The sequence below is a fragment of the Equus quagga genome, chromosome 12 (genome assembly GCF_021613505.1).
Source record: "Equus quagga isolate Etosha38 chromosome 12, UCLA_HA_Equagga_1.0, whole genome shotgun sequence".
Taxonomy (NCBI): domain Eukaryota; kingdom Metazoa; phylum Chordata; class Mammalia; order Perissodactyla; family Equidae; genus Equus; species Equus quagga.
Genome location: NC_060278.1, coordinates 94,449,105 through 94,474,919, shown reverse-complemented (window position 1 = coordinate 94,474,919; position 25,815 = coordinate 94,449,105). Strand labels below are relative to the sequence as shown.

The 25,815-nt window shown below is 45.7% G+C and overlaps 1 protein-coding gene across 1 annotated transcript in view; it reads left to right on the top strand.

Moving 5' to 3' along the window:
* Positions 1-25,815, top strand: part of PTPRT (protein tyrosine phosphatase receptor type T) — a 1,006,957-nt gene that overhangs the window by 258,260 nt on the left and 722,882 nt on the right. The window contains exon 2 of the mRNA XM_046677949.1: positions 13,938-14,063. Within this exon, the coding sequence (XP_046533905.1) occupies positions 13,938-14,063 (126 nt within the window). The remainder of the gene's footprint in view (positions 1-13,937; positions 14,064-25,815) is intronic.

Genomic DNA, 25,815 nt, shown 5'->3' with positions numbered 1-25,815 from the left:
GAGCTTAACTGTTTTGAGGGAGCATTTCGTACCAACTATCCTTATGATCATGCTCAGACCTCAATAAATATTTTATTTGCACAATTACCAGTTTGGTGATTTATATAATGCTGGATGCTATTATTGAGTTTAATTGACTATATGGAACCCGAGTTTTTACTTTGTGTAATTAAATGTTACTATACTTATAAAAATTGAGTATATAAACCAGTATCTGTCAACCCGTCCTAAACGTTTCTGAGGCTTTTGTATGCATGGCATTGTGCAACAGAGAGATGATGGCCTTCGGGGAAAAGAAACGGAGTCAGAATCTGCAAGTGGAGGGAACTTGGATTAGATTCTTGTCTCGCTGGAGTCTCAGTTTCTTCAACTTTAAAATGAGAATGGGTAATTTATGGATCATGGGATGGTTGTGGTGATTAAGTGAGATTATGCGGAATGGCTGACCTGATGCCGGGCAAAGAATAGGTGCCCAATAAGGATCGCTTTCTATCTCCGCCTCACAGATGTGTTCACTGAGTACCTGCCACGCTCAAGCCATCAGGGTATGTGACGAGCCAAGGAGGGGCCTTACCTGCTTTATTTCTCTCCATGTTTCCCTTGTCCGTGTCCCCCTAGAACGTGGGCTTCCTGAAGGAGTGGCACACAGCTGTTAATCCTGCTCCATCTCTGGTGCCTAGAATAGTGTCTGGCACACAGTGGACACAGCATAGGATTCCTGAATGACATTCAAGCGGGATTGGATTAATTCAGAGAAGATAGTAAAGAGGAGTAGGAATTACCAAACTGAAGGAGTTTACTGTTGGTTTTCCATGCAAGAGACATTATGGTATAGTTGAGAGGACATGTACTTTGGGGTCAGATTGAAAGTGATTCTATTCCTCTTTCTGCCCCTTACAAGCTGTGTAGCCTTGAGCAAGTTACTTAACCTCTCTGAGCCTCAGGTTCTGACTTTGCAAAATGGTTCATTGAATCCCAAAGAGCAGCTCTCAGGGCTGTTCTAAGGGAAAATAAGGAAGTGCTTGTGAAGTGCCCAGCACTGAACTGTGCAGACTTCCAGGATGGGATGCTTTTTCCCAAGGTGGAACTTGGGAAAGCTTTAAATGACCTGAGGATGTTCTCTTGGGGATTCTTGATGATTCAGAAGTGACTGTTATAAGGGTGGAGCACCTGGCTGTGGTCTCTCCTGAGGTTCTCTAAGCCTGATCACTGATAGAGCGCAGGTCTGGAGTCGGGTCAGAGGGAGTGCTCGAGTCCCCAAGAGAGCCACGTGTGGACCATGTGACTGCACATGACCTTGAGCCAGCGGGACGGTGAGTGGAGACCTGGGAAGCTGGCCTCCCTGGGTGAGGCCTGTCCACTGAGGCTCAGGATATGTGGCTGCTTCTCCTTCTGTTTGCCTCTGAAAAAATTATATATTAAAAAGTAAGTCACTTTCAGAAGAAGAGATTTTTAGAAAGCTAGGTATTCCTATGGTGGCTGCAACATGAGTGGTCACTTAGGCGTTAATGCTCAGCCACTAGGAATGTGGTGTTTGGAGTGGGACTGACTCAATTCAAATCCAATCCAGCCATTCCTGGCTACGAGAGTTGGGGCACGTTATCTACCTGGCTCTCAGCTGCATCATGCGTAAAGTGTGTGCAGCTACAGTGCCTGTCTCTTGGGGCTCTTAGAGGATTAAACGAGATGGTCTGTGGAGATGGCTTAGCCCCGTGCACAGCACACGGTAAGGCTCAATGCTGGCTGCTGTCATTATGAGGAAGTGGAGGCTCAGAGATGTTCTCTGATCCACCTGAGGTTGCAAAGAAAGTGCCAGAACCGAGCTGTGTGTCATCCTCTGATGCCAAGTCTTCCTGACACTTTACCACACTCCAGTGTGTTCATTCATTCATTCACTCATTCATTCCTGAGGCATTTATTGAGTTTCCCTACAGCTCTCAAGCATCAAAGTTCTGGGCTCTTCGATGAATCCTGAGGATTCAGTGGCAGAGAAAATGGACACACACTTCCTGCCCTGGTAGACCTAGACTGGTGGTAGGAAGACAGACGATAAATAAGTAAATGAGTGAATAACAATTTCAGAGGTACTGTAGGGTATGAGCAACAACCTCATCCAGCAGAAGTAAGGCGGTATAATAGAGAGGAACTGGAGAAGGGGGGTGCTATTTCCCACTGAATGTTCTCTGAGAAGGTGGCGTTTGATTTTTGATATGGAAGATGCCCAGAGCCAGCCACATGAAGCCGTGGGAAGTGCTCGTGCAAGAAGGCTCCAGGCATGGGGAACAGCAGTGCAAAGACCCTGAGGCCACCCAGAGCTTGGCTTGGGCTTCAGAGGCCTTCCACAGGTGACACAACTCCTGCCAGAAAGCAGTGGAAACCCATCCTTCCGTGTAGAGGACACCTTTCATCACCTTTCCCAGCAGATCTAAAGTTTCCCTGAGATGGGTTATGACCTGCGGCCATCTCTTTCTTCCAATGCACTCTCAAAAATAAAACTGAAAAAGACATCGCTGTTGTGTGAGAAAAGATGAAAGATGCTATTCTGGCTTCTGAGTGGGCCGAGCTCTGGCCAGGGGCCAGGAGAGCTGGGTTCCGTCCCAGCTCTGCACCCCTCTCTGCAGCCTTGTCCTTTTTCTGTCTGTTTACCCACCTGTAAAATTAGGAGCTGGGCCAGATGACCCTTTCCATCTTCAAACCTGGGAGAGCAGCCGAATCTCAGAATCTGCTCCTGCTCCTGTGCTGTTTTTGGGAAAAAAAGACTTGCTGGGTTGGGTGGGGCGGCTTTTCAGGCTGATGGACTCTCCAGCTGGTCTCCAAATTGAGCCATCTTCACTTTTAACTGAAGGTGACCGCGCTCTCCCCCGCCCCCTCCCCTTCTCCTTGGCAGGTTGAAGCTGAGCGCTGACCCCACACATGGGCTTCCCTTTTGCTCTTTCCTCCCGGTCACAATGAGTAGCAGCATCTGCTGTGACGTTGCCTGCGGCAGAGAAGCCTGTCTCCTCCACGCTCTCTCGGGTCTGCATGCAAACCAGTGTCTGGGAGGGCTGGGGCATGTGAAAAGACAGAAATCTGCTGGCCACGTCCCGCTGTGTTCTCTTCTTGTACGACATACAGATGTACCACACCGAGGCCTGCGATCTGAACTGAGGCTTCTATTTCCAGGGGACACCTGGCACTTCTGGTATCTCGGCAAACGTAGCCAGGTAACATGGTGGAGGACACAGTCACCATCTCACAGGGTCAGAAATCAAAGTGCCATTGAAGGGGGTTTAACTTACTGCCTTCTGTTACATGGGAAGAATCTCTGGCCTGAGAGGTTAGGTGAGTTACCCAAGGTCACACAGCAGTAAGCAGTGAAAGAAGCTGGGATTTACAATGCAGATCAATAGCTTATCACAGTAGGCTCGGCCATCCATACAGGATATGATGGACAAGCCTAGATGGTTTCTTCAAAATATTTTGTTTGCTTTTGAGATTATGCAAACTGAACTCATATAACATAGCTATCTTTCCCATTTCTAATTCATACACTGGGCTTACAGATTTTAACAAATAGTTATTTGGCACCCACCATGTGTCAAGCACTGTTCCAAGTCTTTACAAATATTAAGTGTACCTAATCCTTATGACAACCGGAAGAGATGGGCACTATTAATATCCTGGTTTTACAGATGGGGAAACTGAGGCACATAGAGGTTAAATAAGTTGGTCAAGGTCACAGGGATTGGCCCTGTGGCCAATTGGCTAAAGTTCCATGCTCTCTGCTTTGGCAGCCCAGGTTCGCAGGTTTGGATCATGGGCGTGGACCTACTCCACTCATCAGCCATGCTGTAGAGGGATCTCACATACAAAATAGAGGAAGATTGGCACAGATATTAGCTCAGGGTTAATCTTCCTCAAGCAAAAAATTTAAAAAAAAATAAAAAAAGAGGAAGATTGGCAATGCATGTTAACTCGGGATGAATCTTCCTCACCAAAAAAAAAAAAAAAAAAAGCAGAGCTGGGATGCTGCTGGCTCTAGCGTGCATACTTTTAACCTCTGCCTATGTATGTCTCACTGGGCAAAGAGCATCATCCACTACCCAAAGTGGGCATGCCTAAGGGCTGCTAATCTCGTTGAACTCTTTAGTTTACAGATGGAAAAACTGGAGCCTGGAAAGGGCATGAAAGCATTGGATCAGGTTCTAGAACATCGCTGTTTCTGTTAGCGCTGCCTCTCTTTTCCTGCTCCACTGCGCCGCCTCAGAAGTCAGAACACGTCTCTGGTCTAGAAGATGCCCAGCAGCAAGTTCATTATTCTCCCTTGAAGTCCCTTTGCTAACTTCCACCTTTGTTGTTTTCATTCCTGGATTTATTATAATGGGCCAAATTAACCTGAGTTGCCTCCCGGAGTCTCTGGGAGAAAGAACCAAATGAGGAGATCAGACGCTCTTTCCCTGGTCCTTGGGGAGTGCCCAAGCCATCAGAGAGGCAACATCTTATTTATAACAAATTCACTGTTCAAAGAGCTTTAAAACATTTTTTTTTTCTATTAGGAGTATTGTTTCTATCTGTTGAGTCCGTGAGTGTTTGACATTGGATGACTTTATAAAACATTCTACTAATTGGATTTGTTAAAGCAAATAAATCAAACACTAATTGGAACGTGCCCTGCCATTATTTTTGCTTACTGAATTAGATATAATGGTGTGAAGGCCTTCGTATCATATTTGTGCACTTATTTAAACACCCCCCTGGCACACACTTCTGCAAATTCAATTAGATATTCAAAAAAGGAATTCAATTTCTGCAAGGCTGGTTTACATTCATTCCGGGGGCAAGACTCACCTCCCCTCCGTAGGCTGCTCACGATTAATAAGCCTCACTTAGATATTGCCCTGCCTTCAAAGCATCTGATGGCACGAGGGTGGAATCTCTATGAACGGGAGATTGGGGTACTTTATCATGAGAGTGTGTGTGTCCTCAGAGCAGGGCTGGCCTCGTGTGTGTGTGCCTTGTGCTGTTGCATGGGGCCTGATACTTGGAAGGGCCCAGGCTTAGTTTCATGCTCTGCTAAGGTCATCTTGAAATTCTATCTGTTTTTTCCTTTTTGCAGAGAAAGATTCAGCCTGAGCTAACATCTGTTGCCAATTTTCCTCTTTTTTTTTTCTCTCCTCCCCAAAGCCCCAGTACATGGTTGTGTATCCTAGTTGCAAGTCCTTCTAGCTCTTCTCTGTGAGCCACTGCCACAGCATGGCAGTGACAGATGGGTGGTGTGGTTCCATGACCAGGAAGCAAACCTGGGCCGCTGAAGTGGTGAAAACACTGAACCTTAACCACTGCGCCATCAGGGCTGGGCCTTGAAATTCTTAATAGTTTTTAAGCAAGAGGCTCTGCATTTTAGCTTTGCACTGGGCCCCACAAGTTTTGGAGCTATCTGCTTTGGTTCTCAGACCTTCTGGCTAAGGAAGAAGTCTTTGGTTTGACTGTTGGCTCTGCCCCTGATTGACTGTGTTGTGATGAGTATGTCATCCTCTCTGGCCTTGATTTCCTCATCTGTGAAGTGGAGGGTACTACTCCTCACGCATGGAGAACACATGCTATACTGTGAGTCAAGTGCTTATTAAAATTTAGGGAGCTATTGTGGTTCTCTCAGTGATCCCTTATCCCATGCGCCAGGAGTGTAGCATCGAAAGATAGTGGAAGACATGTTCACCCTTCCACTTTCTGGAGGAAGGAGAAAACATTCTTCAACTGAGAAATGAGAAGGAGGTGTTGAAAGCACATGACATCAAGCATGCAAATGGGGAAACGTGATACGTTTCTGAAACTATGTTAAAATTTGAAATTTGGGGGCATAAAACAAAAGTCAGCAAACTACAGCCTGCAGGCCAATTTTGGGCCTTCACCGGTTTTTACGCAGCTCACAAATGAAGAATTGTTTCTACATTTTTAGAAAATCAAAAGAATATAATTTTGTGACATGAAAATCATACGAAATTTGAAGTCCAGTGTCAATAAATATTTATTAGAATACAACAGTGCCCATTGTTTTTGTCAGCGTTCTTGCCTGACTTGGAGCCCCCAACTCCATTCCTTCTCTTCCCCACCAAGGGGTGGAGCCTATCCCTATGCCTTGACCTCCAAGATTGCAGGCAGGCATCTTGGGCCCAGGCAGTGATTTGGGGACAGAAGGCATGCAGGCTGGCTCAGTGCCACTGTCACTGGGGTTGGGGAAGAGCTGCACAGCCGCCATTTCCCTCAACCAGAACTTCCTTTCAAGGTTGCCTTCCCGGTTCATTGCCATGGTGTAATGGGTAGACTGAGCTGGTCTGGGTTCAAAGCCTCCCCTTGCCACTTGTAACTGTGTGATCTTGGCCTAGTTTTTTAGCCTTTATATGTCTCAGTTTCTTTAACTATAAAATGGAGGATAACAATTGTTTCTAGCTCATGGGGTGATTGTGGTAATTAAATGAGCTAATACTGATAAACACTTAGAACAGTGCCTGACGCATAGTTTAGCACCTGATGCTGAGTGTTGGTTACTGTTACTGTCACTCAGATCTGTTGTGGATTTGCATTGGCTCAATGGCTTTCCATTTCCATCCGTTTGACCTTATACCATGATTAGCTGGCCCTGCCTTTACGCCCTCCACCCCTGCTCACACCCTGCTCACGGTTTAATCTTGAGCAGTCTCACCTCCCTTTCAGGACCTGTTGCTAATGCTCACATTTCTCCTTTAATGGCTCCTGGCCTGTCCATGTCTCACCTCACTCTTCTCCCTTACGTGGTGGCCTCATGGTTTCTCCTTGGTTCATCATTTGACTTCCCTTCCCTCTCTGGATACAGACTTTCCATCTGTACATGGGCTTTGCAGGATTGGGTAAAAACTCTTGAAAGGTACACTCTGAGCCCCGAGCCCCAAATCCCTAGCCTGCTGCAAGGCTTCCCAGGTTCACCCTGACCCCAGAGAGAAGCCCAATAGACGATGGACAAGAGCCCCTTTTGTGGGCCCCTGCCAGGCTCTTCTACATGCGTGCAGGTTGGTTTTTAATGTATCCAGCTATTCATTGAGCAATAAAGGACATGCACTACTATGGGCTAGATGCTGAATAAAGAGACATGTGGCACACCCCTGCTTTCCTGGAGCATTGGGGCTTGGGGTTGGAGGGACAGAGTCCTGTGGTCTCATTCCTCTCTCTCCCCCTTTGCCGAGGGCTAGAGGTACCCTCAGAGCGCCATGAGGGCTACGAGGGCTTTCAGTTCCTGCTATACATGCCAGGGGAGGGGGGTCTCTGTGCATCCTCGTAATGGCAGATCATCTTGGTTTCTGGTCATATTTGCCAAAATTATGAGGTCTGCCAGGAGTGGCACTGGCCATGTAGAGTAACTGAAGGCAAAATTTCCACTCTTTTCTTTTTGGATATTTTGTCCAGTTTTCTCTTTTCACTTAGCCTCCACCACTGGATATTATGGGCACAGCTTTCTTTTCTGGAAGCAGTAGGATGAGACTTGGATTCTGTGAACACACAGAGTGTTCTAAGAGGGGCGGGGTTGGAGCAATGGAAAGTGTTCGGGCTTTGGTATCACACAGCCTCAGGCTAACGTCTTGCTCCACTTCTTCTTGTGGGTTACTTAACTTCTCTGAACCCATGATACAGCATCTGTAAAATGGGTACAATCAAAATGGCAGGGCCACTGGTGAGGGTTACATGTTCAGCTGTCAAAAAAGGGAAGTGTTACTATTCTTATTGCTGTATGTGATGTCACTCTTTCCCCAAGATTCCTAGCTGGGCATGACTCTTAGTAGCTCTGATGACAAGTTTCCATGTGTAAAATGGGAAGAGCAATGCTTCTTTCTTAGAGCAGGGATTGGAAAACTACGGCCCCTGGGTAAAATCTGGCCCCCCAAATATTTTTATAAATAAAGTTTTATTGGAACCCAGCCACATCCATTTGTTTACCTACTGTCTATGGCTACTTTTGCACTATAGCAGCAGAGTTGAGTGGTAGTTGTAACAGAGACAGTGTGGCCACAAAGCTGAAAATATTTACTCTCTGACTCTTTACAGAAAAAGTTTGTTGACCCCTATCTTAGAGAATGGTAGTGGCTGGACTTACCTCCATTTGTGTAAATGCATATATAAATATGTACTTCCATAGCTCAACTACAGTGCCTGGCGCATTGCAGAAGCCCCACAAATCTTTAGTTCCTCTTCTGAACTTAATTTTGTTCAAGAATACACAGGATCGTATCTGAAAAATGCAGAGGCAGACACATTTATATTTTTATTGAATTCTATTCCTCTCTCATTTTCAAAAGAAGAGCTCATGTTTAAAAAAAATTTCTGATTGGCACTATAAACTTTATTTATGCTTTAATGTATCCTAAAGTATGTATCCTGCACTATTTTTACTTCCCTTACAGCTGCTGATATGCTGTACATTACCCAACCCAAATGGATTTTCAAAATCCAATTTCCTTGCTACAGTTTTCCATTTCTCTGTTGACTTTTTATGCTTGACTCACATCAGAGCATCTGGGGCCTTTGCCACATGTTGACCTCAACCTGTCCAGGGAAATAGCTCTTCTATCCAAGTGCAGTGAGGTAGTGATGGGTCCTCGCCTGTGGCCGTCCTGCCCTGTCTTCCCCAGGATGGGTGCTCTGGAGGCAGAGTGCAATTCCCGCGTGGGAGTAGGTTTATGAGGTCTTTGTTTCTCCAAAAATGATTGTGATGGGGTTGACTTCAGTTAGATGGGGCCAGTTACTCTTTAAAATGGAATCAAGTGAGCACCCACGTGTGTGTCTTTTGGGAATCTCTCCAACCATAAGTCTTCCCTAAGCAGCCTGGTGCAAATGCCTGCAGAGATGGCTGGGAGCTTTTTCTGTCAGGTGTCATGACCCCAAGGAATTGCACCAAGATGCATAAATATAATTTGTGTGTGTGTGTGTGTGAGAGAGGAAGATTGTCACTGAGCTAACATCTGTGTCAATCTTCCTCTATTTTATGTGGGATGCCTCCACAGCGTGGCTTGATGAGCAGTGCTAGGTCAGTACCCAGGATCCGAACCTGCGAACCCCAGGCCACCAAAGCGGAGCACACAAACTCAACCACTGTGCCACGTGGCCAGCCCCAGACAAATGTAATTTTTGAAGGAGTAATAAGAGCTGCAATGAGACTCAGTATCATGGGTTTGAGTATTTCATGCTGTCAGTCCACAGGAAGCTAGTGTCCCTTTCTTCTCCTCCCCTTGGTGGCTCTCAGTAGCCAGTCCTTGGGCTAGTGGCATGGCTCTGCCTCCCTGTGGCTCCTGAGTTCTTTCTGGGTCTCTGGGATCCTTACGCTTTACCACTGGAAGGTTCCTTAGTGATCTGTCTTGCACACCAGAAAATGAAGACTCAGAAATGAGGAAGGAATGTGAGTAAATGGGGCTGGATGCAGCTGGCAATGTAGGTTGCTGTCGGGGTATGTAATCTTGAGCTCGTAACCACTCTGTTTCTCAATCTGTTGGTTGAGAGGAAGAAAATTCATGGAGAATTGCTTAAAAAATACTTACGTATATTTTCTCCCCTGAATAGCTTTTAAAAGTTGTCTCTGAGTCAATTCAGACCAACAGGGAGCAGATCACTAGACTGAGTCATATTGGGCCCCAATGAGTTGCTTTTCCTGAATTGTATGTTTGGGTGATGCTATCAATTTATATTGAGAATGATTATGAGAAATAGTCTCCTGCAATTGGCCATGCTCCCCTTGTGTGGATGTTGTTTCAGGTATTGTTCCTTATGGGATGTGGGATTTCTGTTACCAGTACCGTGGTGGAGAAGTTCTTGTGTGATCTAAGCACCTGAAATGGTTGTCATTTTCCTGAGCCATTTGGCTTTTATTGTATGAACACAGCGTGCCAGGATCAAACAGATTTTCCTTTTTCTATTGGCCATTGGAAGCTCAGAGCCAAATATGTAACTCTTTTTTAGCAGGCGGACCTGTAGGAAATTACAACATGGACTTGGTGCTCTCTCCTTCTGTCCTGCTTTTCCTGTCCTCAGATTGCTTTTTGCCATCATGCTTAACATGCTGTATTTCCTTCTTATGTGTTTATCAGTCCACTATGGCTGGACTAGAGTTCATAGTGGGTAGATCAGTAACCAGTTAGATAGCATCCTTTGAATGGGATCTATGAGCTTCAATACATCTCTATGCAAGTGTTTCTTGCACCTTAAGTGTATGCTGTGTGGTTGTCTCTCCCTGTACTCTGCAAATTATGTGAGGGTAAGAATCATATCTGTTGATTGTGTGCCCCTGCACAGAACTCGTAGGAAAGATTTTTGTTAAATGTTTCTACAGTAAGCAAGGGAATAGATTCAAATGGGAGACACCCAACCCCCTTGGAAGCCCTTTAGCTGCCTGATCCCCTCTCATGACCCTGTAAGTGAAAGGCGTGGTCCTTGGTTTTGGGGATACATTCTCTCTCTGGTCTGTTAGAAAGAGCATGGGTTCTGCAGTTGGGTCACCACGGGTTTAATCTTGGCTCTAACACTTTCATTCTGTGTACCCTGAGCAGGTCACTTAACCCCTGCATGCATCAATTATCTTGTACTTAAAGTAGGGATAAAAATCTACTTCATAAAGTTGTAAGGATTAAGTGAAAGCAAATGATGTAGAAGACACAATCAGTGCCTCGTATATTGCCTGGCTTGGAGCAAATGCTACAGAGAACATACTTCTTATATCAGTCAGGATGTGCAATGTTCTGCTATGCTAACAGGTAACCCCTGAGATGTCAGTGGTGTAAAACAAGAAAAGTTGATATTTCACTTCTGAAAAGTTGACTGCCAATATCACTGTCAAGTGACTCTATGGGTGACTTTCCTCCAATGAGTGCCTCGGGGATCTAGAATCTTTCTTCCTCTGATGCCATTGCCTTCAGCTACAGCTTTGAAGGTCCTCACAGCAGAGCAGGTGAGAAGGATTGCTTGTAAGAGATTATTTTTATGGGCCAGTCCTGCAAATAGTGGATATCAGTTTGTGACACATTTCCAGGGTTTACCACATGGTCTTCCCCACATGCAAGGTAGCCTGAAAACGTAGTGTTCTTGTGTGCATGAGAGAGAAGACCCAAACAGTTTGTCATGCACATGACATTGTCTTTGCCATACTCTCCTTCTCTAGCCCTGGAGGCCCATCTTAGTTTAAGATGCTCAGTCAGCTCTTCCAGTGAACACTTGAGATGCTGCAGGCTCCACTCGCTTATCCATTCCAGCACATCAGGATCTGTTGTGGATAGCATTGATCTGATTCATTTGTCTCCCACAGGCTGGGCTCCAGTGAGGTGATGGCAAAGTAGGGAAAGGAGGTTGGCCCTCTTAGAGCAACTGCAATTGCTGCTGCTACTGCTTTTTAAATTCTAGATGGAGTGTGTTGTGTTTTTATATCTGGGGCATTCACTCTGCTGTTCTGGGCAGAGAAGGCTTATAGAAGAAGTGATTTAGGAAGATTGTTTAGAATTTGGCAGACAGGCCATGTGGGGAAGGAGCTTTCTAGGTAGAAGTGGCAAGAATGAGACTTGAAAGAGCAGGTCCAGCTCGGGGATGGCTGTGGCCTCCCCTTTACTCGAGTACAGCTTGGTCTGTGTCTGGCATCCCATTAGCATTTATTGGTTGATTCATTCAACTAATATTCATTAATCCCCTACCATGAGCCAGTACTGTTCCCAGCCCTTCTGAAGCTTACTGTCTGGTGGAAGCTGGTTGATTGCCTCTGTCCTTGCCTTTCAAAGGTCATCCTTCTCCGCTATATCTGGGATGAAATCTCCTCTGTCATCTGCTCCTAACCTCCCCTCTTGTCTCCTGGGACTTCCGTCCTTTCCTGTTGACCCTTGTCAATCCACACTGGTCATTGCCTTTCTTCCCTCAATTCCCCAAAGCACCAGCGACACGTGCTTGTGTGCAGCCAGCTCTCACTGAGGAGTTGGGTGTGGTGGAGGGACTGTTTCCAGTTCCTGGTCAGAAGGGCCTCCTGGTCCATTTCCACTTAGCAGCCAGTCCTCTCACTCACCCCAGCTGCGGCCTCCACTGCACATACTGAAATATGTAAGTATTTATTAGTTTTCTTGTTTACTGTCAGTCTAGCTCACTAAATAATGAGAGTGTGACTCTTTTCTAAGCCACTGTACAGCTAGGACCTAGTACTCTGTCAGATCTACACTAAGAGCTCAGTTGAATAAGTTTTTAATTATTGAACAAATAAATGAAAACAAACAGATATTTTAGTTCCTACTAAAGCATCAGCAGGATATTTCTCCCTGGCCACCACCTTCTACAGGTTTTTGCTTTTCATTGTGTTTCTTAGTCCCCTCTCTGCCTCTCCTTTTCGTCTCTCTCTAGCTGCCTACATGAAACACCCCAAATTCCTGTTACTTTGTGCAAAGCTATTTAATATTTGCAACTCAAGCTGCAACCCCTGCCCTACCAAAATAGGTCCAGCCCTCCTTTGCCCAGCCCAAGACTCATTAGGGTGCTCAAGGCCAACCCTTCTGGGTTCCCATACACAGCAAGAAAGGAAAGTGGAGAGAGCTTTGGCATCACAGGTTTCTTTAGCAGTGTTGTGACTGAAGTCTGTATCAAATCTGTCAACAGGACTTCCACCACCACTAAGCATAGGAAATCCCAGGTCTGGGGTGCAGAGAAGGGACTTTGTGCTTTGCAGCTGATGAAGAGGATGGCATGAAGTTGGATGAGACTGCAGTCACAGGGGCTAGTGAGGGATGGTTTCTGTACGTGACTCAGAACCACGTTTGGATGTGTGATGGGGAACCACTGGGTGTTTAACGGAGGGAGACGATGATATGATGAGATCTGAGCATCAAGGAGACCAGAAAGGGGCAGAGGAAAAGATGGACTGGGGTTTGAAACAGGTCTGGGAGACCAGTCAGGAGGCTGCTGCGGAACTTAGTCCTGGCGCTGCCCCCCGCCTCTGTGTTTCTTGCCGGGTCTCCTTGCAATGCCTTCCTCCTACCCTCAGCCCTTGGAGATGCTTGAATCCTTTACAGCCCTGATCAGTTCTCCTCTTCCAGGATGTCATGGGCTCCTGTTTCTCTGGACAGACCAGCATTTCCTAGTTGCAGCCCCGAATCCACACCCCAGAGATCTCTCAATGTCATCTGGAGGGGCTTACAGCCCATAGCATTTGCTCAGTAAATTCTTGTCAAAATCGAATTGACACAACTTATTGTAAAATGGCGGGTGGCTTGGACTTTAAAGTTAAAGGGAGAAGCCTTAACTGTCGTCAGCATTGACCGTGTTATCTTGCAGGTGCTTGGTTGTCTCCTTCCTCATGGTTTGATTTTTACTCCATGAAACCTGATTTTCCAAAAACTGCCCTTATAAGGAAGGGAGTGGATATTGAGAACTGATTCTGCACTAGTTACGTTTTATAGATTATCCCATTTAGTCCTCATGATATTTCATTCAGATGTATCTTTCCTTCCATGTTACAGATGAGGAAACTGAGTCACAGACAGGTGAAGCATCTGGCCCAAGCGGACCCAGCTTTGCAAGTGGAGATTTGTGTCTGGTTTTGCTAGACTCCGAAGCTAGTGCTTTCTCTGCGGCCTCGCAGCAGCCTCTCTCCGTGTCGCAGGAAGCAATTACTGAGGCATGCCCTGGCATTCATTTTTCTTACTTAGAATGAGACGTTGCTGTTTACTTTCTCAGGAATCAAGATTGAAATCAATGTAACTAGCCTTATTAACTTTTTTAAATAGGGGGGCCTGCAGATGCCAGCGCCTTTCCTGAGAACGCCAAAGCAAATATAAAAATCCAATTTGCTTGCCTTTTTTTTAAATCTTCTCCAGAGTTTAAAATTCAAAGCTGTAAATGAAGAGCCGATGAGATGGGGTTAACGAACCAAGCCTCAGACACGAGGATGTATTTACCCATATCTCTTTTGTCTGCAGGCGGCTGTTCCTTTGATGAACACTACAGCAACTGTGGTTATAGCGTGGCCCTGGGGACCAATGGGTTTACCTGGGAACAGATTAACACGTGGGAGAAACCAATGCTGGACCCAGCAGTGCCTACAGGTATGTGACCCACTGGGTTTGGGGCTGAGATGGGGATGGTAGCTTTTATGATGACTCATGGGGAAGAACTTTCTTATGGATTGAGCTGTCTGAGTGGGCAATAGATAACTTTGTTGATAGTGAGTTCCCCATCCTCAGAGGTATGCAAACCGATACCTGAATGAATTCTTAAGGATGTGGGGGAATCACATGTTATCTGGATTCAGGGACTTTTAGGATTTCTTTTAGCTTTGGGATTCTAAGCTTTAGCTACAAGTAGGGCATCATTGGATTTTGCTTGGGGAGCCTGATAGTTGTGGGATTTTAGGGGAAGAAAGAGCTTCTGAAGAACTTGAGATCATTCTTTTCCTTCCAGGCCACATAGATGCAGCTTGTATATATGTAGAAAAACTTCTACAGCCCAAGTATTGCTCACGAAGTTAATGTCCTGACATCCTGAATGTCAAGCTTATCCTTAACCAAGGGGGCTGAAGGCCTAATGTATGCTCCTGATGGATGCCTGCGACCTAGGCCTTTGGGAGTTCCACCTGGTGTATGCTAGGGAGGGAACACCTGCAAGAGGTATGCTCAGGAGAACACATTTAGGGTGGGGTCTGCCAGGGTGAGCTGAATCTTGAAGAGGCTTACCTGGTGACCCAAACCAGGAAGAGCTGCAACTCTGGGGACATGAAGATCACCTCTGGGTAATGTGAGCCCTGGTGCAGTTGTAAAGACAGTTGGTTGTTGGAGAAGGGAGGCCATTCTCCATGGTTCCTCCCTGACGGGGACTCCCTCTAACCCCGACGCTGTCCTGGTTTTTTACCAGCCCCTCCTGGTGCTATCTCTCAGTCTCTTTTGTCAGCTCACTCTGGCCATTAAACGTTGGAGTTCTTCAGGCTTGGTCTGCACTAATGTGTATTAGTCAGGGTTCTCCAGAGAAACAGGACCAATAGGATATATAGAGAGAGACATATGGGAATTGGTTCATGTGATTTTGGAGGCCAAGAAGTACCCCCATCCACCCTCTGCAAGCTGGAGACCCAGGAAAGCTGGTGGTGTCATTCAGATGGAGTCTGAAGCCTGAAAATCAGAGAGACTGGTGGTAAGAGCCCTGATCTGAGTCTGAAAGCCCGAGAATCAGGAGCTCCCATGTCTGAGGGCAGAAGATGGACCTCCCAGCTTAAGCAGAGAGAGGGAATTTGCCCTTTCTCTGCCTTGTTGTTCTATTTGGGTCCTCAAGGGATTGGATGATGCCCACCCACACTGAGGAGGCCTATCTGCTTTACTCAGTTCACCAATTCAAACGCTAATCTCTCCTGGAAACATCCTCACAGACACACCCAGAAATAATGTTTTGCCAGAGATCTGAGCATGCCTGAGCCCAGTCAAATTGACATATAAAATTAACAGTCACTCCATGGATGGCCTCAACTACTCCCATGGCTTCAGTTGCCATCAGACTTCTCTTAACGAATTCTAGAACTACAAGACCCACTGCCCAGCTGCCGTGTCTTCTTGCTGCCTCTGGGGAGAGGAATTTTCCAGGATATCACTGAGCTGGAGACAGAGAAGATGCTCAGAGATGCCTAGGTAAACGTGTGGCCTGTGTGGCCTCATTGACTTTGATTTTGGCTAGAAAGCAAGAGGCTTCTGAAAGGCTCTATATTGTTCCTATTAAGGGCATAAATTGTTTGTGTAAGTTTCTCCTGAGTATAGCCTCAAGTCCCAGGTATAATAAAACTGTGCTACAAAATTGAGATTTTCAGATCTAATGGGATCTTTCTGCATGAGCAGAGTCACCAGCAGTGATACATGCTCGTTAGTAAAGTGACCATGACCTCTATGCCTGTTGCCCCATCATAATTTTTAACAATGCTGACTCTACTCTCAAAAGTGTCTTGATTTAGATGCTAGAATCACTCATTCTGTTAGGGACCCCAAGAATCCACAGCACCTGCGCTGAAACAAACCACACCCGCTGTGCTCTGCATCGCCATCTTTGATGTGGGATAAGTATATCCGGATCTTATGGGTGTGTGTGTGTGTGTGTGTGTGTGTGTGTGTGTGTGTGTTTACATGCACACATATGCTCTTTCTGCCTGTCTTTAGCTCACCTGAAGCCCTATAGGGTCTTCCTGGCTCTCCAAACTCAATATCTTCAAAGTTGAACTCCTGATTCACCCATTCCCCCTCCTCATCTACTCACTTTCCAGTGTTCCTTATCTCAGGAAAGGCCACTTCCTCCATTCTGGTGTTGATTCAGAAGCCCAGGGTCAACTTTCTCTTCCCTCTTTTTCCCCCTCTTCCTGCCAGTCACTTTGTCCTGCCACTTTACCTCCTGCGTAATCTCAAGTCAGCTCACATCTCTCCGTCTCTGCCGCCACTGCCCTGGTACAGATCACCACCAGCTCTTGCCTGGGTAACTGGAATCCTTTCTAACAGACTTCTTGGCTTCCTCTTTTGACTTTAATCCACTCTCCACACAGAAGCCAGAGAGATTGTTCTAGAATATAGCCTTCTTCATGTTACCTTTTTATTGCCCCCAACCAGCTTTGTTTAGAGTCTTTCTGAGGCTTCCTATTGCTCTTAGAAAGAAGACCAAAGTACTGTTGTGGCCTCCAAGGCCTTACAGGGCTGGTTCTGCCTGTTCCTCCAGCCTCACCATGTTCCACTCCCCCCATGCTTATTTCACACTGGCTTCTGTCAGTTCCTAGAATGTTCCAGACCCTATCCTGCTGCAGGAACTCACATATGATGGGCATTTTTCTTCCACTCCATTCTCTTGTACTTCCCGTTCATATCTCAGCTTACACATCACATCACATCCTTAGGATGGCGCTCGCTAGGTGTGCTGGTCTGGGTCAGCTCTCTCTGTAAATATTTCCCATTGTACCCTGCCCTTTCCTCAATAACACGCATCACAGCTGATGTTATTTGTTCAGTGTGTGTTTTACCCCCGGAGGAGAAGTTCCATGTGAATAGGGACCATGACAGTCTTGTTCCCAGCTTTATCTTGAATGTCTAATACAGTGCCTCATACACAGTATGCGCTAAATAGCATTTTGTTGGATAGATGCATGGACAGATGGGCAAATAGGCTTTGTCAAGTGTTGTTGTTTTTTTTCTGTTTTTAAAGATTGGCACCTGAGCTAACATCTGTTGCCAATCTTCTTCTTTTCTTCTTCTTCTTCACCCCAAAGCCCCCCAGTACATAGTTGTAGGTCCTTCTGGTTGTGGCATGTGGGACGTCGCCTCAACATGGCCTGATGAGCAGTGCCGTGTCTGCACCCAGGATCTGAACTGGTGAAACCCTGGGCTGCCGAAGAGGAGCGCGTGAACTTAACCACTCGGCCACGGAGCCGGCCCCTGTCAAGTGTTTTTTAAATGATGAAATGCATCATAAATACGATTAAATGCCTTTGGGGCCTCTGTTAACTGATCACACATTCTTAATCTTCGCTACTGTCCTTCCATTTTACAGATCGGTAAATCAAGGTTCCGAGAAGCTGAGCGACATTGCTGCTTTTCCCACCGTACCACTCTCTCTGCCCAAAGGAACCCCTCTTGCTTCTAACCCTAATTTTCTCAGCCCCTCATTATGGCTGAGTGTCATTTCATAAATATTGGATTGTGCTAATACAATCTTCTGAGCTTTTCTAGATAGAGGCATTTGATAATGGTCACTGGAATTATTCTGTCATGATGCGCCTGTGGATTTCAGTGGCTCTGCATGCTTCTTGGGCAGAGAGGCATGAAAGTGAATTTGGATTAGGTGAAATTGTTTGCTCTTCTCATGGGCAAAGGCTGAAATCTTACTTTTCCTTCTGTAAAGCCAGCAGTTTCCATCCTTTTGGAAATCTAGTTTGAGTCTGTTTATTCAGATGTTCCACAACCTTTTATTGGTCCCCTTCTGTGTGATAAGCTCTGTGCTAGACTCTGTGTAAATCAGACCATGCCATTTTGGCCCTTAATCCCTCCAGTGGCTTCCTCTGGCACATAGGATGAAATCTGAACTCCTTGCCATGGCCTGTCTTCTCCAAGCCTTTTTTCTTTTCAAAGTGCTCCAGATACACTGGCCATTTTTCAGTTCCTTGGACATGTCAGATGCTTTCCTGGCGTAGGACCTTTGCACATGCTATTCCTTCTCACTGGAATAGTTTTCTTCCCTCTTCACTTGGTTGGTTTCTTCAGGTCTCAGCTCAAACAACTCCTCAGGGAGATCATCCCTCAACTGGTCTGTCTGAAGAAGCACTCCCTCATTGTTCTTGCTCATAGCATCCTGTTCTTTGCTTTCAAAGTCTGCATCACAGACATGTTTACAGGCCAGCTTATTCCAGTCCTACACCATAGCTGAGTGGCTCTGTGGTCTTAATCCCTCGGCCTCAGTTTCCTCATCCTTAACATGGGAACCACTGTGAGAGTTAAATGGGTTGATGCCTGTGTGAGTGCCAAGTGTCTGCACGCGGTAAGGCTTAATCAGTGCTGGTTCTTCTAAGTTCTTTTCTGGTTCTACAGTCTCTGAGGCTGTAAGTCTAAGGCCATGTTAGAACCTTGCCCCTCTTCAAGCTCACCTGACCCCAGATGCTACTTAACACAGGTGACCACCCAGCAGGTGGTCTGCTGTGGGTCACTGCTTAGCCCAGGGGCTTTTCAATACCCAGGAGAAATGCTGTCCAAGGGTTTGAACACTTCTCCATCTTGGCTCCATTATTCAGTGCTGCACACACGACTATCATACTCTTTTCCTTATCCCTCTCCATGGGACAAGCCCTCAGGCTAATATTCCAGCCTTCAGACCTCATTTTCCCCACCTCATCTTTATTGGGGCTGTCACAGGAATGGGGGTCACTATACCCATAGACCTTCTCTCCAGGCCTCTATCTTGTCTGTGGAACTAACTGCAACCACCACTGGTTCCTAGCTCTTCCTTCTTCAGCCTTGGCATGTTTCCACGTATCCACCCTGAGGTACAGCCCAGGGCCCAGCAGGAGGGTGTCTGCAGGCTGAAGGGAGATGCAAGTGCTGTAAGTGTCATTTTCAAGGGGCCGAGGCCTAAGGCAATGGGACTTGGGAGGTTTCCTTCTATGTCCTTGTAATGCTTTGGGGACATTGCTTTAAGTGTTGGAATGAGGTAGGGTTGCATCTCAGGCTGAAAGCCTGGGTGCACAAGAAACACTGCATTTGCATCAACTTGAATGTGACCCTGAGCCTCCAGGGACTCAGACATTAAGTTGTAGTCATTATTGGGGCTCCCCCTTCCCTAGGCGTCTACAAATGTCCTGAGACTTAAATAGGCCATTGTGATTTCCTCTGAGAAGCCCACTGTCAAATTCCCTGTGGTCCCTCTGGGCCTAGGAATTCTGCTGCTTCTTTCCCAGGATTGGAGCCCTTGTCCCAAGTCCAGCCAGCCCAGGTGCATCACCCAGCATCCCTCTGGGCCCTGCCCTCTCCTTAAGTACTGCTACTCAGCAGCGTGGGACCAGCAGGCCCATCCCTTTCCCCTTCTCAGGGTGGGAGAACTCCACTCAGGTCCTCAGCCCTCAAAGGCACACCCCTCTTGGCTCAAGCCTTCTTGGACCCACAGCATAATCTCTTCAGTAAGTTTAGACTTTAAAAAAACAAAGGAGGAGAGAAAGAACCCTGGCTTCAAGCACTTTCTTCTTGCCATCCTGCACAAATTTCTAGAGCAGAGAACTACAAAGAGCTTAGTTCTTACCTGATTGGAAGGGGCAGGTGTTGAGAAGCATCCAGAGAAAACATGCACACAGGTGCACACACACACACCAACAGGAACCTTTCAGCCAGTCAGCCTGCCAGGGAAGCAGGCACAGCCACCAGGATGGTGCTGGAACTTTCCCTTGTGCCACTGGGCCCTTGGCTCTGTGTTCCTGCTTTGCTCAGGAACCACTGATATTGACAGAGAAAAGCTTGGTGTCTGTTATGGGTTGAATTGTGTCCACCAAAGAGATAAGTTGAAGCCCTCACTCACCCCTGGCACCTGTGAGGGTGACCTTATTTGTAAATAGGGTCTTTGCAGATGTCATCAAGATGTAATTAAGATGAGGCCATGCTGGTCATACTAGGCCCTCATGTAATATGACTGGTGGAGGTGAGGAGACACAAAGACACACGGGAGAAGGCCATGTGAAGACAGAGGCACAGACTGGAGCAATGCATCTACAGGCCAAAGAATACCAAAGATATGAAGGGATCATGGCCCTGCCAACATCTTGATTTTAGACTCCTAAACTCTAGTTTCTGTTGTGTCAAGCCACCCAGTTTGTGGGCAGTTTGTTACAGCAGCTCTAGGAAGCTCATACCTTGTCATTCACACATCAGCCCCTGACCACATCGCCTTTTCTATGTTAGAACCCATACTGGAGAGCTATAAGTGCTGAGACCTTTGCTTTCTTTCAAGAAAACTGGCATATACCACGTGTTCACTCTAACCAAAGGTTGGGTTAGGCATTTTCCTACATATTTCATCTAACGTGCCACCATCCCGTGAGTTCCGAAGTATGGCCTCCTCTTCATTTTCAAAAAAATCAAGCCCCGGAGAGAGGAAGTGGCTGGTGCAAGGTCATGTAAGTAATATGTGAAAGAGAAGTCAGGCTTCAAATCCAAGACAAATATATGTTATACACATGGTACCATCATCCATTAAACATCCTTTAAAATTATTTCTATTTACAATCATGATTTATGATTACAAAAATAATGCATATTCATTGTAGAGAATATGCACAATAGAGATAGTATGAGGAACCAAATAAAAGTCATATGTGCACACAAACTTAAATAAATATCTATTTTTGTTTTTAATGCTATTAAGCATTTTCCCATGTCATTAAATATTCCTTAAAAGCATACTTCCTAAAAGCTTCATAGTTTTCCGTTATAATGACTCTTCCATGATTTATTTAACCAGCCTGTATTATTGCATACATAAGTTCCTTCCAGTTACTCTTAAACCTCATTGTAGTGAGTGTTCTTGTGCGTATGTCTCTGTGGTCATCTCCAAGAGAAGTTATCAACTTTGCTTTCATATATGTACATGTATATTTCTGTACTCCGTTGTGGACCAAACACAGAATGCTAGTGTATTAGTTTTGACATCTGGAGGAAGAATATCATCCACATGTCCAACGCGAATCCATGAGTTGATGTTGAGAAAATGCTTGTGAATTCTGAAGCCCTAACCACAAGTCAGGAATTCGTGATGGTCCGCTGAACGCACCGCGTCATAGCTCTCAGCACACTGGGGAGACATACTGGGCGTGAGCAGGAATTATGTCCAAAATAGTAATCAACCAGAGCGGCCCACGCACTATCCAGTCAGGGTGGACATCACTGTAAAAAGCAGAATGGGCTCTCCAGTGCTTATTGGATGAATATCTCTTCATAGTCTGTGTACTGAACTAGCTTCTGCTCTCCTTGTAGGCAGGGACACCATTTTTTTTACATCTGTAACCCCAGTGCTTGGGACTTAGTAGGTAGCAGTGAATGTTTGTTAAATCAATTGCTCTTATTAATAATTGAGCTTTCTTGCAATATGAACCCAGCATCTGTCTCCAGCCTCAGCCGCTTCTTCTTCCCTTTTCTCTTCCCTTTCCTCTTCTATGTCATCATGCGAGCGAGGCCTTTGTGCTTTTGTGTTGGGAGTCTAGTCTCCAGCCCTGCTTCCTGATTTTGGGAATCTCGCACTGTCGGAGTCTTGGTGAAATGTGGAGCTCGCTGGAAGGTGAAGGGGCCAGAAATTCGCTACCCCAGCAGCCTGGGTGTGGCTGAACATGTGACCTGGGTGCAGCCAGTTGGACCCTCCTGCCAGGACTTTCCGTTTAGGAAGGACGAGCCAGTAGCCAGAGGCTGGTGCAGTGGGGTGTCTAGGGGTAGGGGCAGTCTCGGGGCCACAAGAGGTACTAAAAGAGATTACTGAACTGCCTGCTTCTTGGCTGCCCACAATGGCCTTAGTTTCAAGCCTGATTCTCCAGTTCCTATTTATGATGAGCCTCCCAATATTCTTCTTGAATATTCTTATTGTTGAGAAATATAGTCATAGCTGATTCCTCCTGTTTTCAACCACAAATCCTGCAGGTCACACCGTCATACTTTGCACTTTCTGCCCCCTCAGCTAGTAGGCACCTCCTGTACCCCTTCCTCCTATATTAAAACCCTGCACAGATGTCACCTCTTCCAGGAGGCCTTCCCTGACTCTCTTCCCACAGCATTTGCCTCTCTTCTGCATTTCTGTGGCTGAGTTTATTACAACGTGTTTTCTCTGATTCCTCACTAGGGCTGTGAGCTACTTGAGGACATGGGCTGCCTCTCATTGCAGAATTCCTTGTCCCTGCATGGTGCTTGGATCAGGGCAGGTGGTCCGTATATGGACCAAACTGCCATCAGTATTATTAGCATTAGGAAAGTCAAGAGAGAAATGAGGTCAGGAAATTTTGGGGAGAATCCTGGAGTGGCTGCTGCTTTCTTTGGCATTTTCACGGTACCTGGGGCATCTGTAACTTTCATAGCTCAAGTGCCTCCTCTCAGCTTGATGAGGCTGTGGTCAATTGGTCCCAGAGCCTGCCTGCCCCTCTGCTCTGGAGCTGATACTCGGGGCAAATGAAAGGACCCTGGGGATTACCCCTTCCTTTACTCCGGGGCCTGGCATACTCTCACAAATGTATGGTCTGCTCGTAACCTGTGTAAGAGGATCCCCAGTGGAAAAGTGTGACGCGTCCAAAAACTGACCTGCTGTTTCTTTAATGTAGTGCTTACGTTAAAATGATCTGCAAGTGTGGGCCTGTAAGCATCCTTAATCACTCCGAGTATTATTATTGATTGGCTTAAAGCTATAAGCTCTTATGGTCCCATTTAGCCACTGTTGAATCAATGCATTTTTTTCTTCCCTCTTTAATGGTAAAATATTGTATATTCATTCTTAAAGAATTGCTGAGTTTGTGCATATAAGTTAACTCTCTCTGACCCCATCTCAGTTCTCTGAAATATCACTGTTAACAGATGGTATGTATTGAGAGAGAGAGAAAGAGAGAGAAGAAGAAGAGGAGGAGGAGGAAGGGGGGTGAGACAAAAAAATACGTATATATATATATGTGGTAATAGTGACAGGAATATAGGGAAGTGATGCTTATGTCGTGCTTTTTATGTGGCAGTATCCTAAGCACTTTAAATACATTAACTTATTTAATCCTTACAACAGTCCTTTGATGTAGTCGTTATTGTCTACAATTTTACAAATTAGGGAACTGCAGGCACAAAAAGCTTAAATGTCTTGTCCAAGGTCATAGTTAGCGTATGGTGGAGCCAGGATTTGGCTACAGCAAGTCTGGGTCCAGAGTCTGAGCTCTTGACCACCTCACTCTCGTGCCTCCTAAGCATGCGGATGATGAATAGGATCGTGGTTCCCAGACTGTTGTGTCGTTGGTCTCTTTTCATACCAGTGTATTCAGATCAAGTTTTTGCCTTCCAGGGCTGTGTGGTATTCCGCTGGAAGGATGCATCATGGTTTATTTAACTAACACCCAAGAAGTGGCAGTGGGAAAAGAAAAGAGAAAAGCCAGAATACACCCCAAATGCCCAATAAAAGGCAGGATCTTGGACTCCAAACAGCTCTTGAAAAGTTCTTACAAAGCATCTCATATTATGGGATGGTCTCTTATGTATTTTGAACTAAAAAATTAACTGGGGAAACTACAGTAGCATGCCATGACCCCAGTCAATGCTAGTTTGGGATATTTACAGGGATCACAGAATTGGTAGAACAAAAAGGCAGGAAAATTGGAGACAAGTTTAGTATTATTTCAGAGGATATGACCCCAGACTGACTAGTGCTAAGGATGGCTTGGAAAGCAACAGAGGATCTTTGCTGTGATCAGAATACACATCTGTCAGACAAGTGGGAACATACGTCTGTATAATACCCACATAAATGCTTGCCTTGACCTTTAGTTTTCTGTGACATCATACCTGGATTCAAAAAGTATTGTATCCAGGGGCCAGCCTCATAGTGTAGTGGTTAAGTCTGGCACACTCCACTTTGGTGGCCCAGGTTCACAGGTTTGGATCCCAGCCGCAGACCTACACCACTCTTCAGCCATGCTGTGGCAGCGGCTCACATATAAAAAAAGAGGAAGATTGGCACAGATGTTAGCTCAGGGCTAATCTTCCTCAAGCAAAAAAAAGGAAGCCTGGCAACAGATGTTAGCTCGGAGTGAATCTTCCTCGCCAAAAAAAAATAAGAAAGAGTATTGTATCCAAATGGTGTAACTGGAAGAAAAGGTGATGTAGACCCATGTCATTCAACTTAAAAAGTGCTTCCTCCAATAACAGACCCAGAGGTCAATGGTGCAGATGAAGAGTTTGAATAAGATCTTCTGTAGTATATGGGAAGGGATAATAAACCACTCCTTTCTAACTGACACATGTACTCCACTTACTGGACAGTGTTCTACGGGGTCTACATGTTTCTAACTCATTTAATACTTCAGTAGCACTGTGAGCTGGGTACTGTTATTTCCCTTATTGTACAGATGGTGAAACTGAGGCCCAGAATGTAAGTAACTCACCCAAAAGTTAGTAGTAAATGAAGGAGCTGAGACCTGAACCCAGGTACTCTGGCTCCAGAGTCTGTGCTCTGAACCACTGTTGTTAGTGTATAGTCAGTTATGTGCCTCATAACATGTTTTGGTCAATGATGGACTGCATATATGTTGGTGGTCCGGTAAGATCAGCACCATGTAGCCTAGGTGGGGAGCAGGCTGTACCATCTAGCTTTGTGTAAGTACATTCTATGGTATTCTCTCAGCAACCAAATTGTCTAATGATGCATTTCTCAGAATGCATCCCTGTCATCAAATGATGCATGACTGTAATATATTATCTTAGGAAGCGTGATTTTAAATATGTGTGCTTAATTAAATCATATCTTAGACACCTTAAGTAGACATTTGACTAATTTGTCTACACACTGACAATTTTATGTGTAAAAATTGGCTGAAAACTTTGCGTGGGGTCTTCTCCCTGGGAAAATGAAGGGAATGTCCTACTTCTAATCACTGAGGGTTGATCATCCTATCGGTGTCTTGAATTGACTAAGCCCAGTGTCCACCTAAATGCGGACATGATGAGCCTGCGTGTTGTTCTGAATCGTTTCTGTTGGAAGGGAACCTCACGGAAGCAGTCGTGCATCAGAGACATCTCACGGGGCGAGATGACTCCCCTGATGACTCTTCATGTCCTGCTGTTTGCTGGGACAGCCTGAGAGGAAGATGTTGCTGAGAATCATCGCAGTGGTGGTGATGGTGGCAGCCCGGTGTGATGTGTGATGCTCCCATGGACCGTTCCTCTAACTGGGCTTCAGGTCCAGGGCCGAGGGCTTCTCCAAGGGAACACCTTGTTTGGAATATGCAGATTGTCTTGTCTTTAATGAAGAAGCAGATTTTCTTTATCCTTTGAATACTAGGGTAATTTGATTTATATTTACGTGTTACGAAAGTTTATAAGAAAAGAAAATTGTAGATTAGTACAAATGTAGTAGTTTTTAAAATTTAGTGAAAATGAGATGGCTTGTGTGACTCCATAAAATCAGATCCAATAATCTGGAAAATCCAATAATCTACTGTAATCCCATTGGGAATGTTCTAGACCTGTAGCGTCGAATATGGTGGCCGCTACCCACATGTGGCTGTTGAGCACTTGAAATGTAGCTAGTCCTGTATGTGTAAAATACACACTGGATTTCAAAGACTGAGTATGAAAA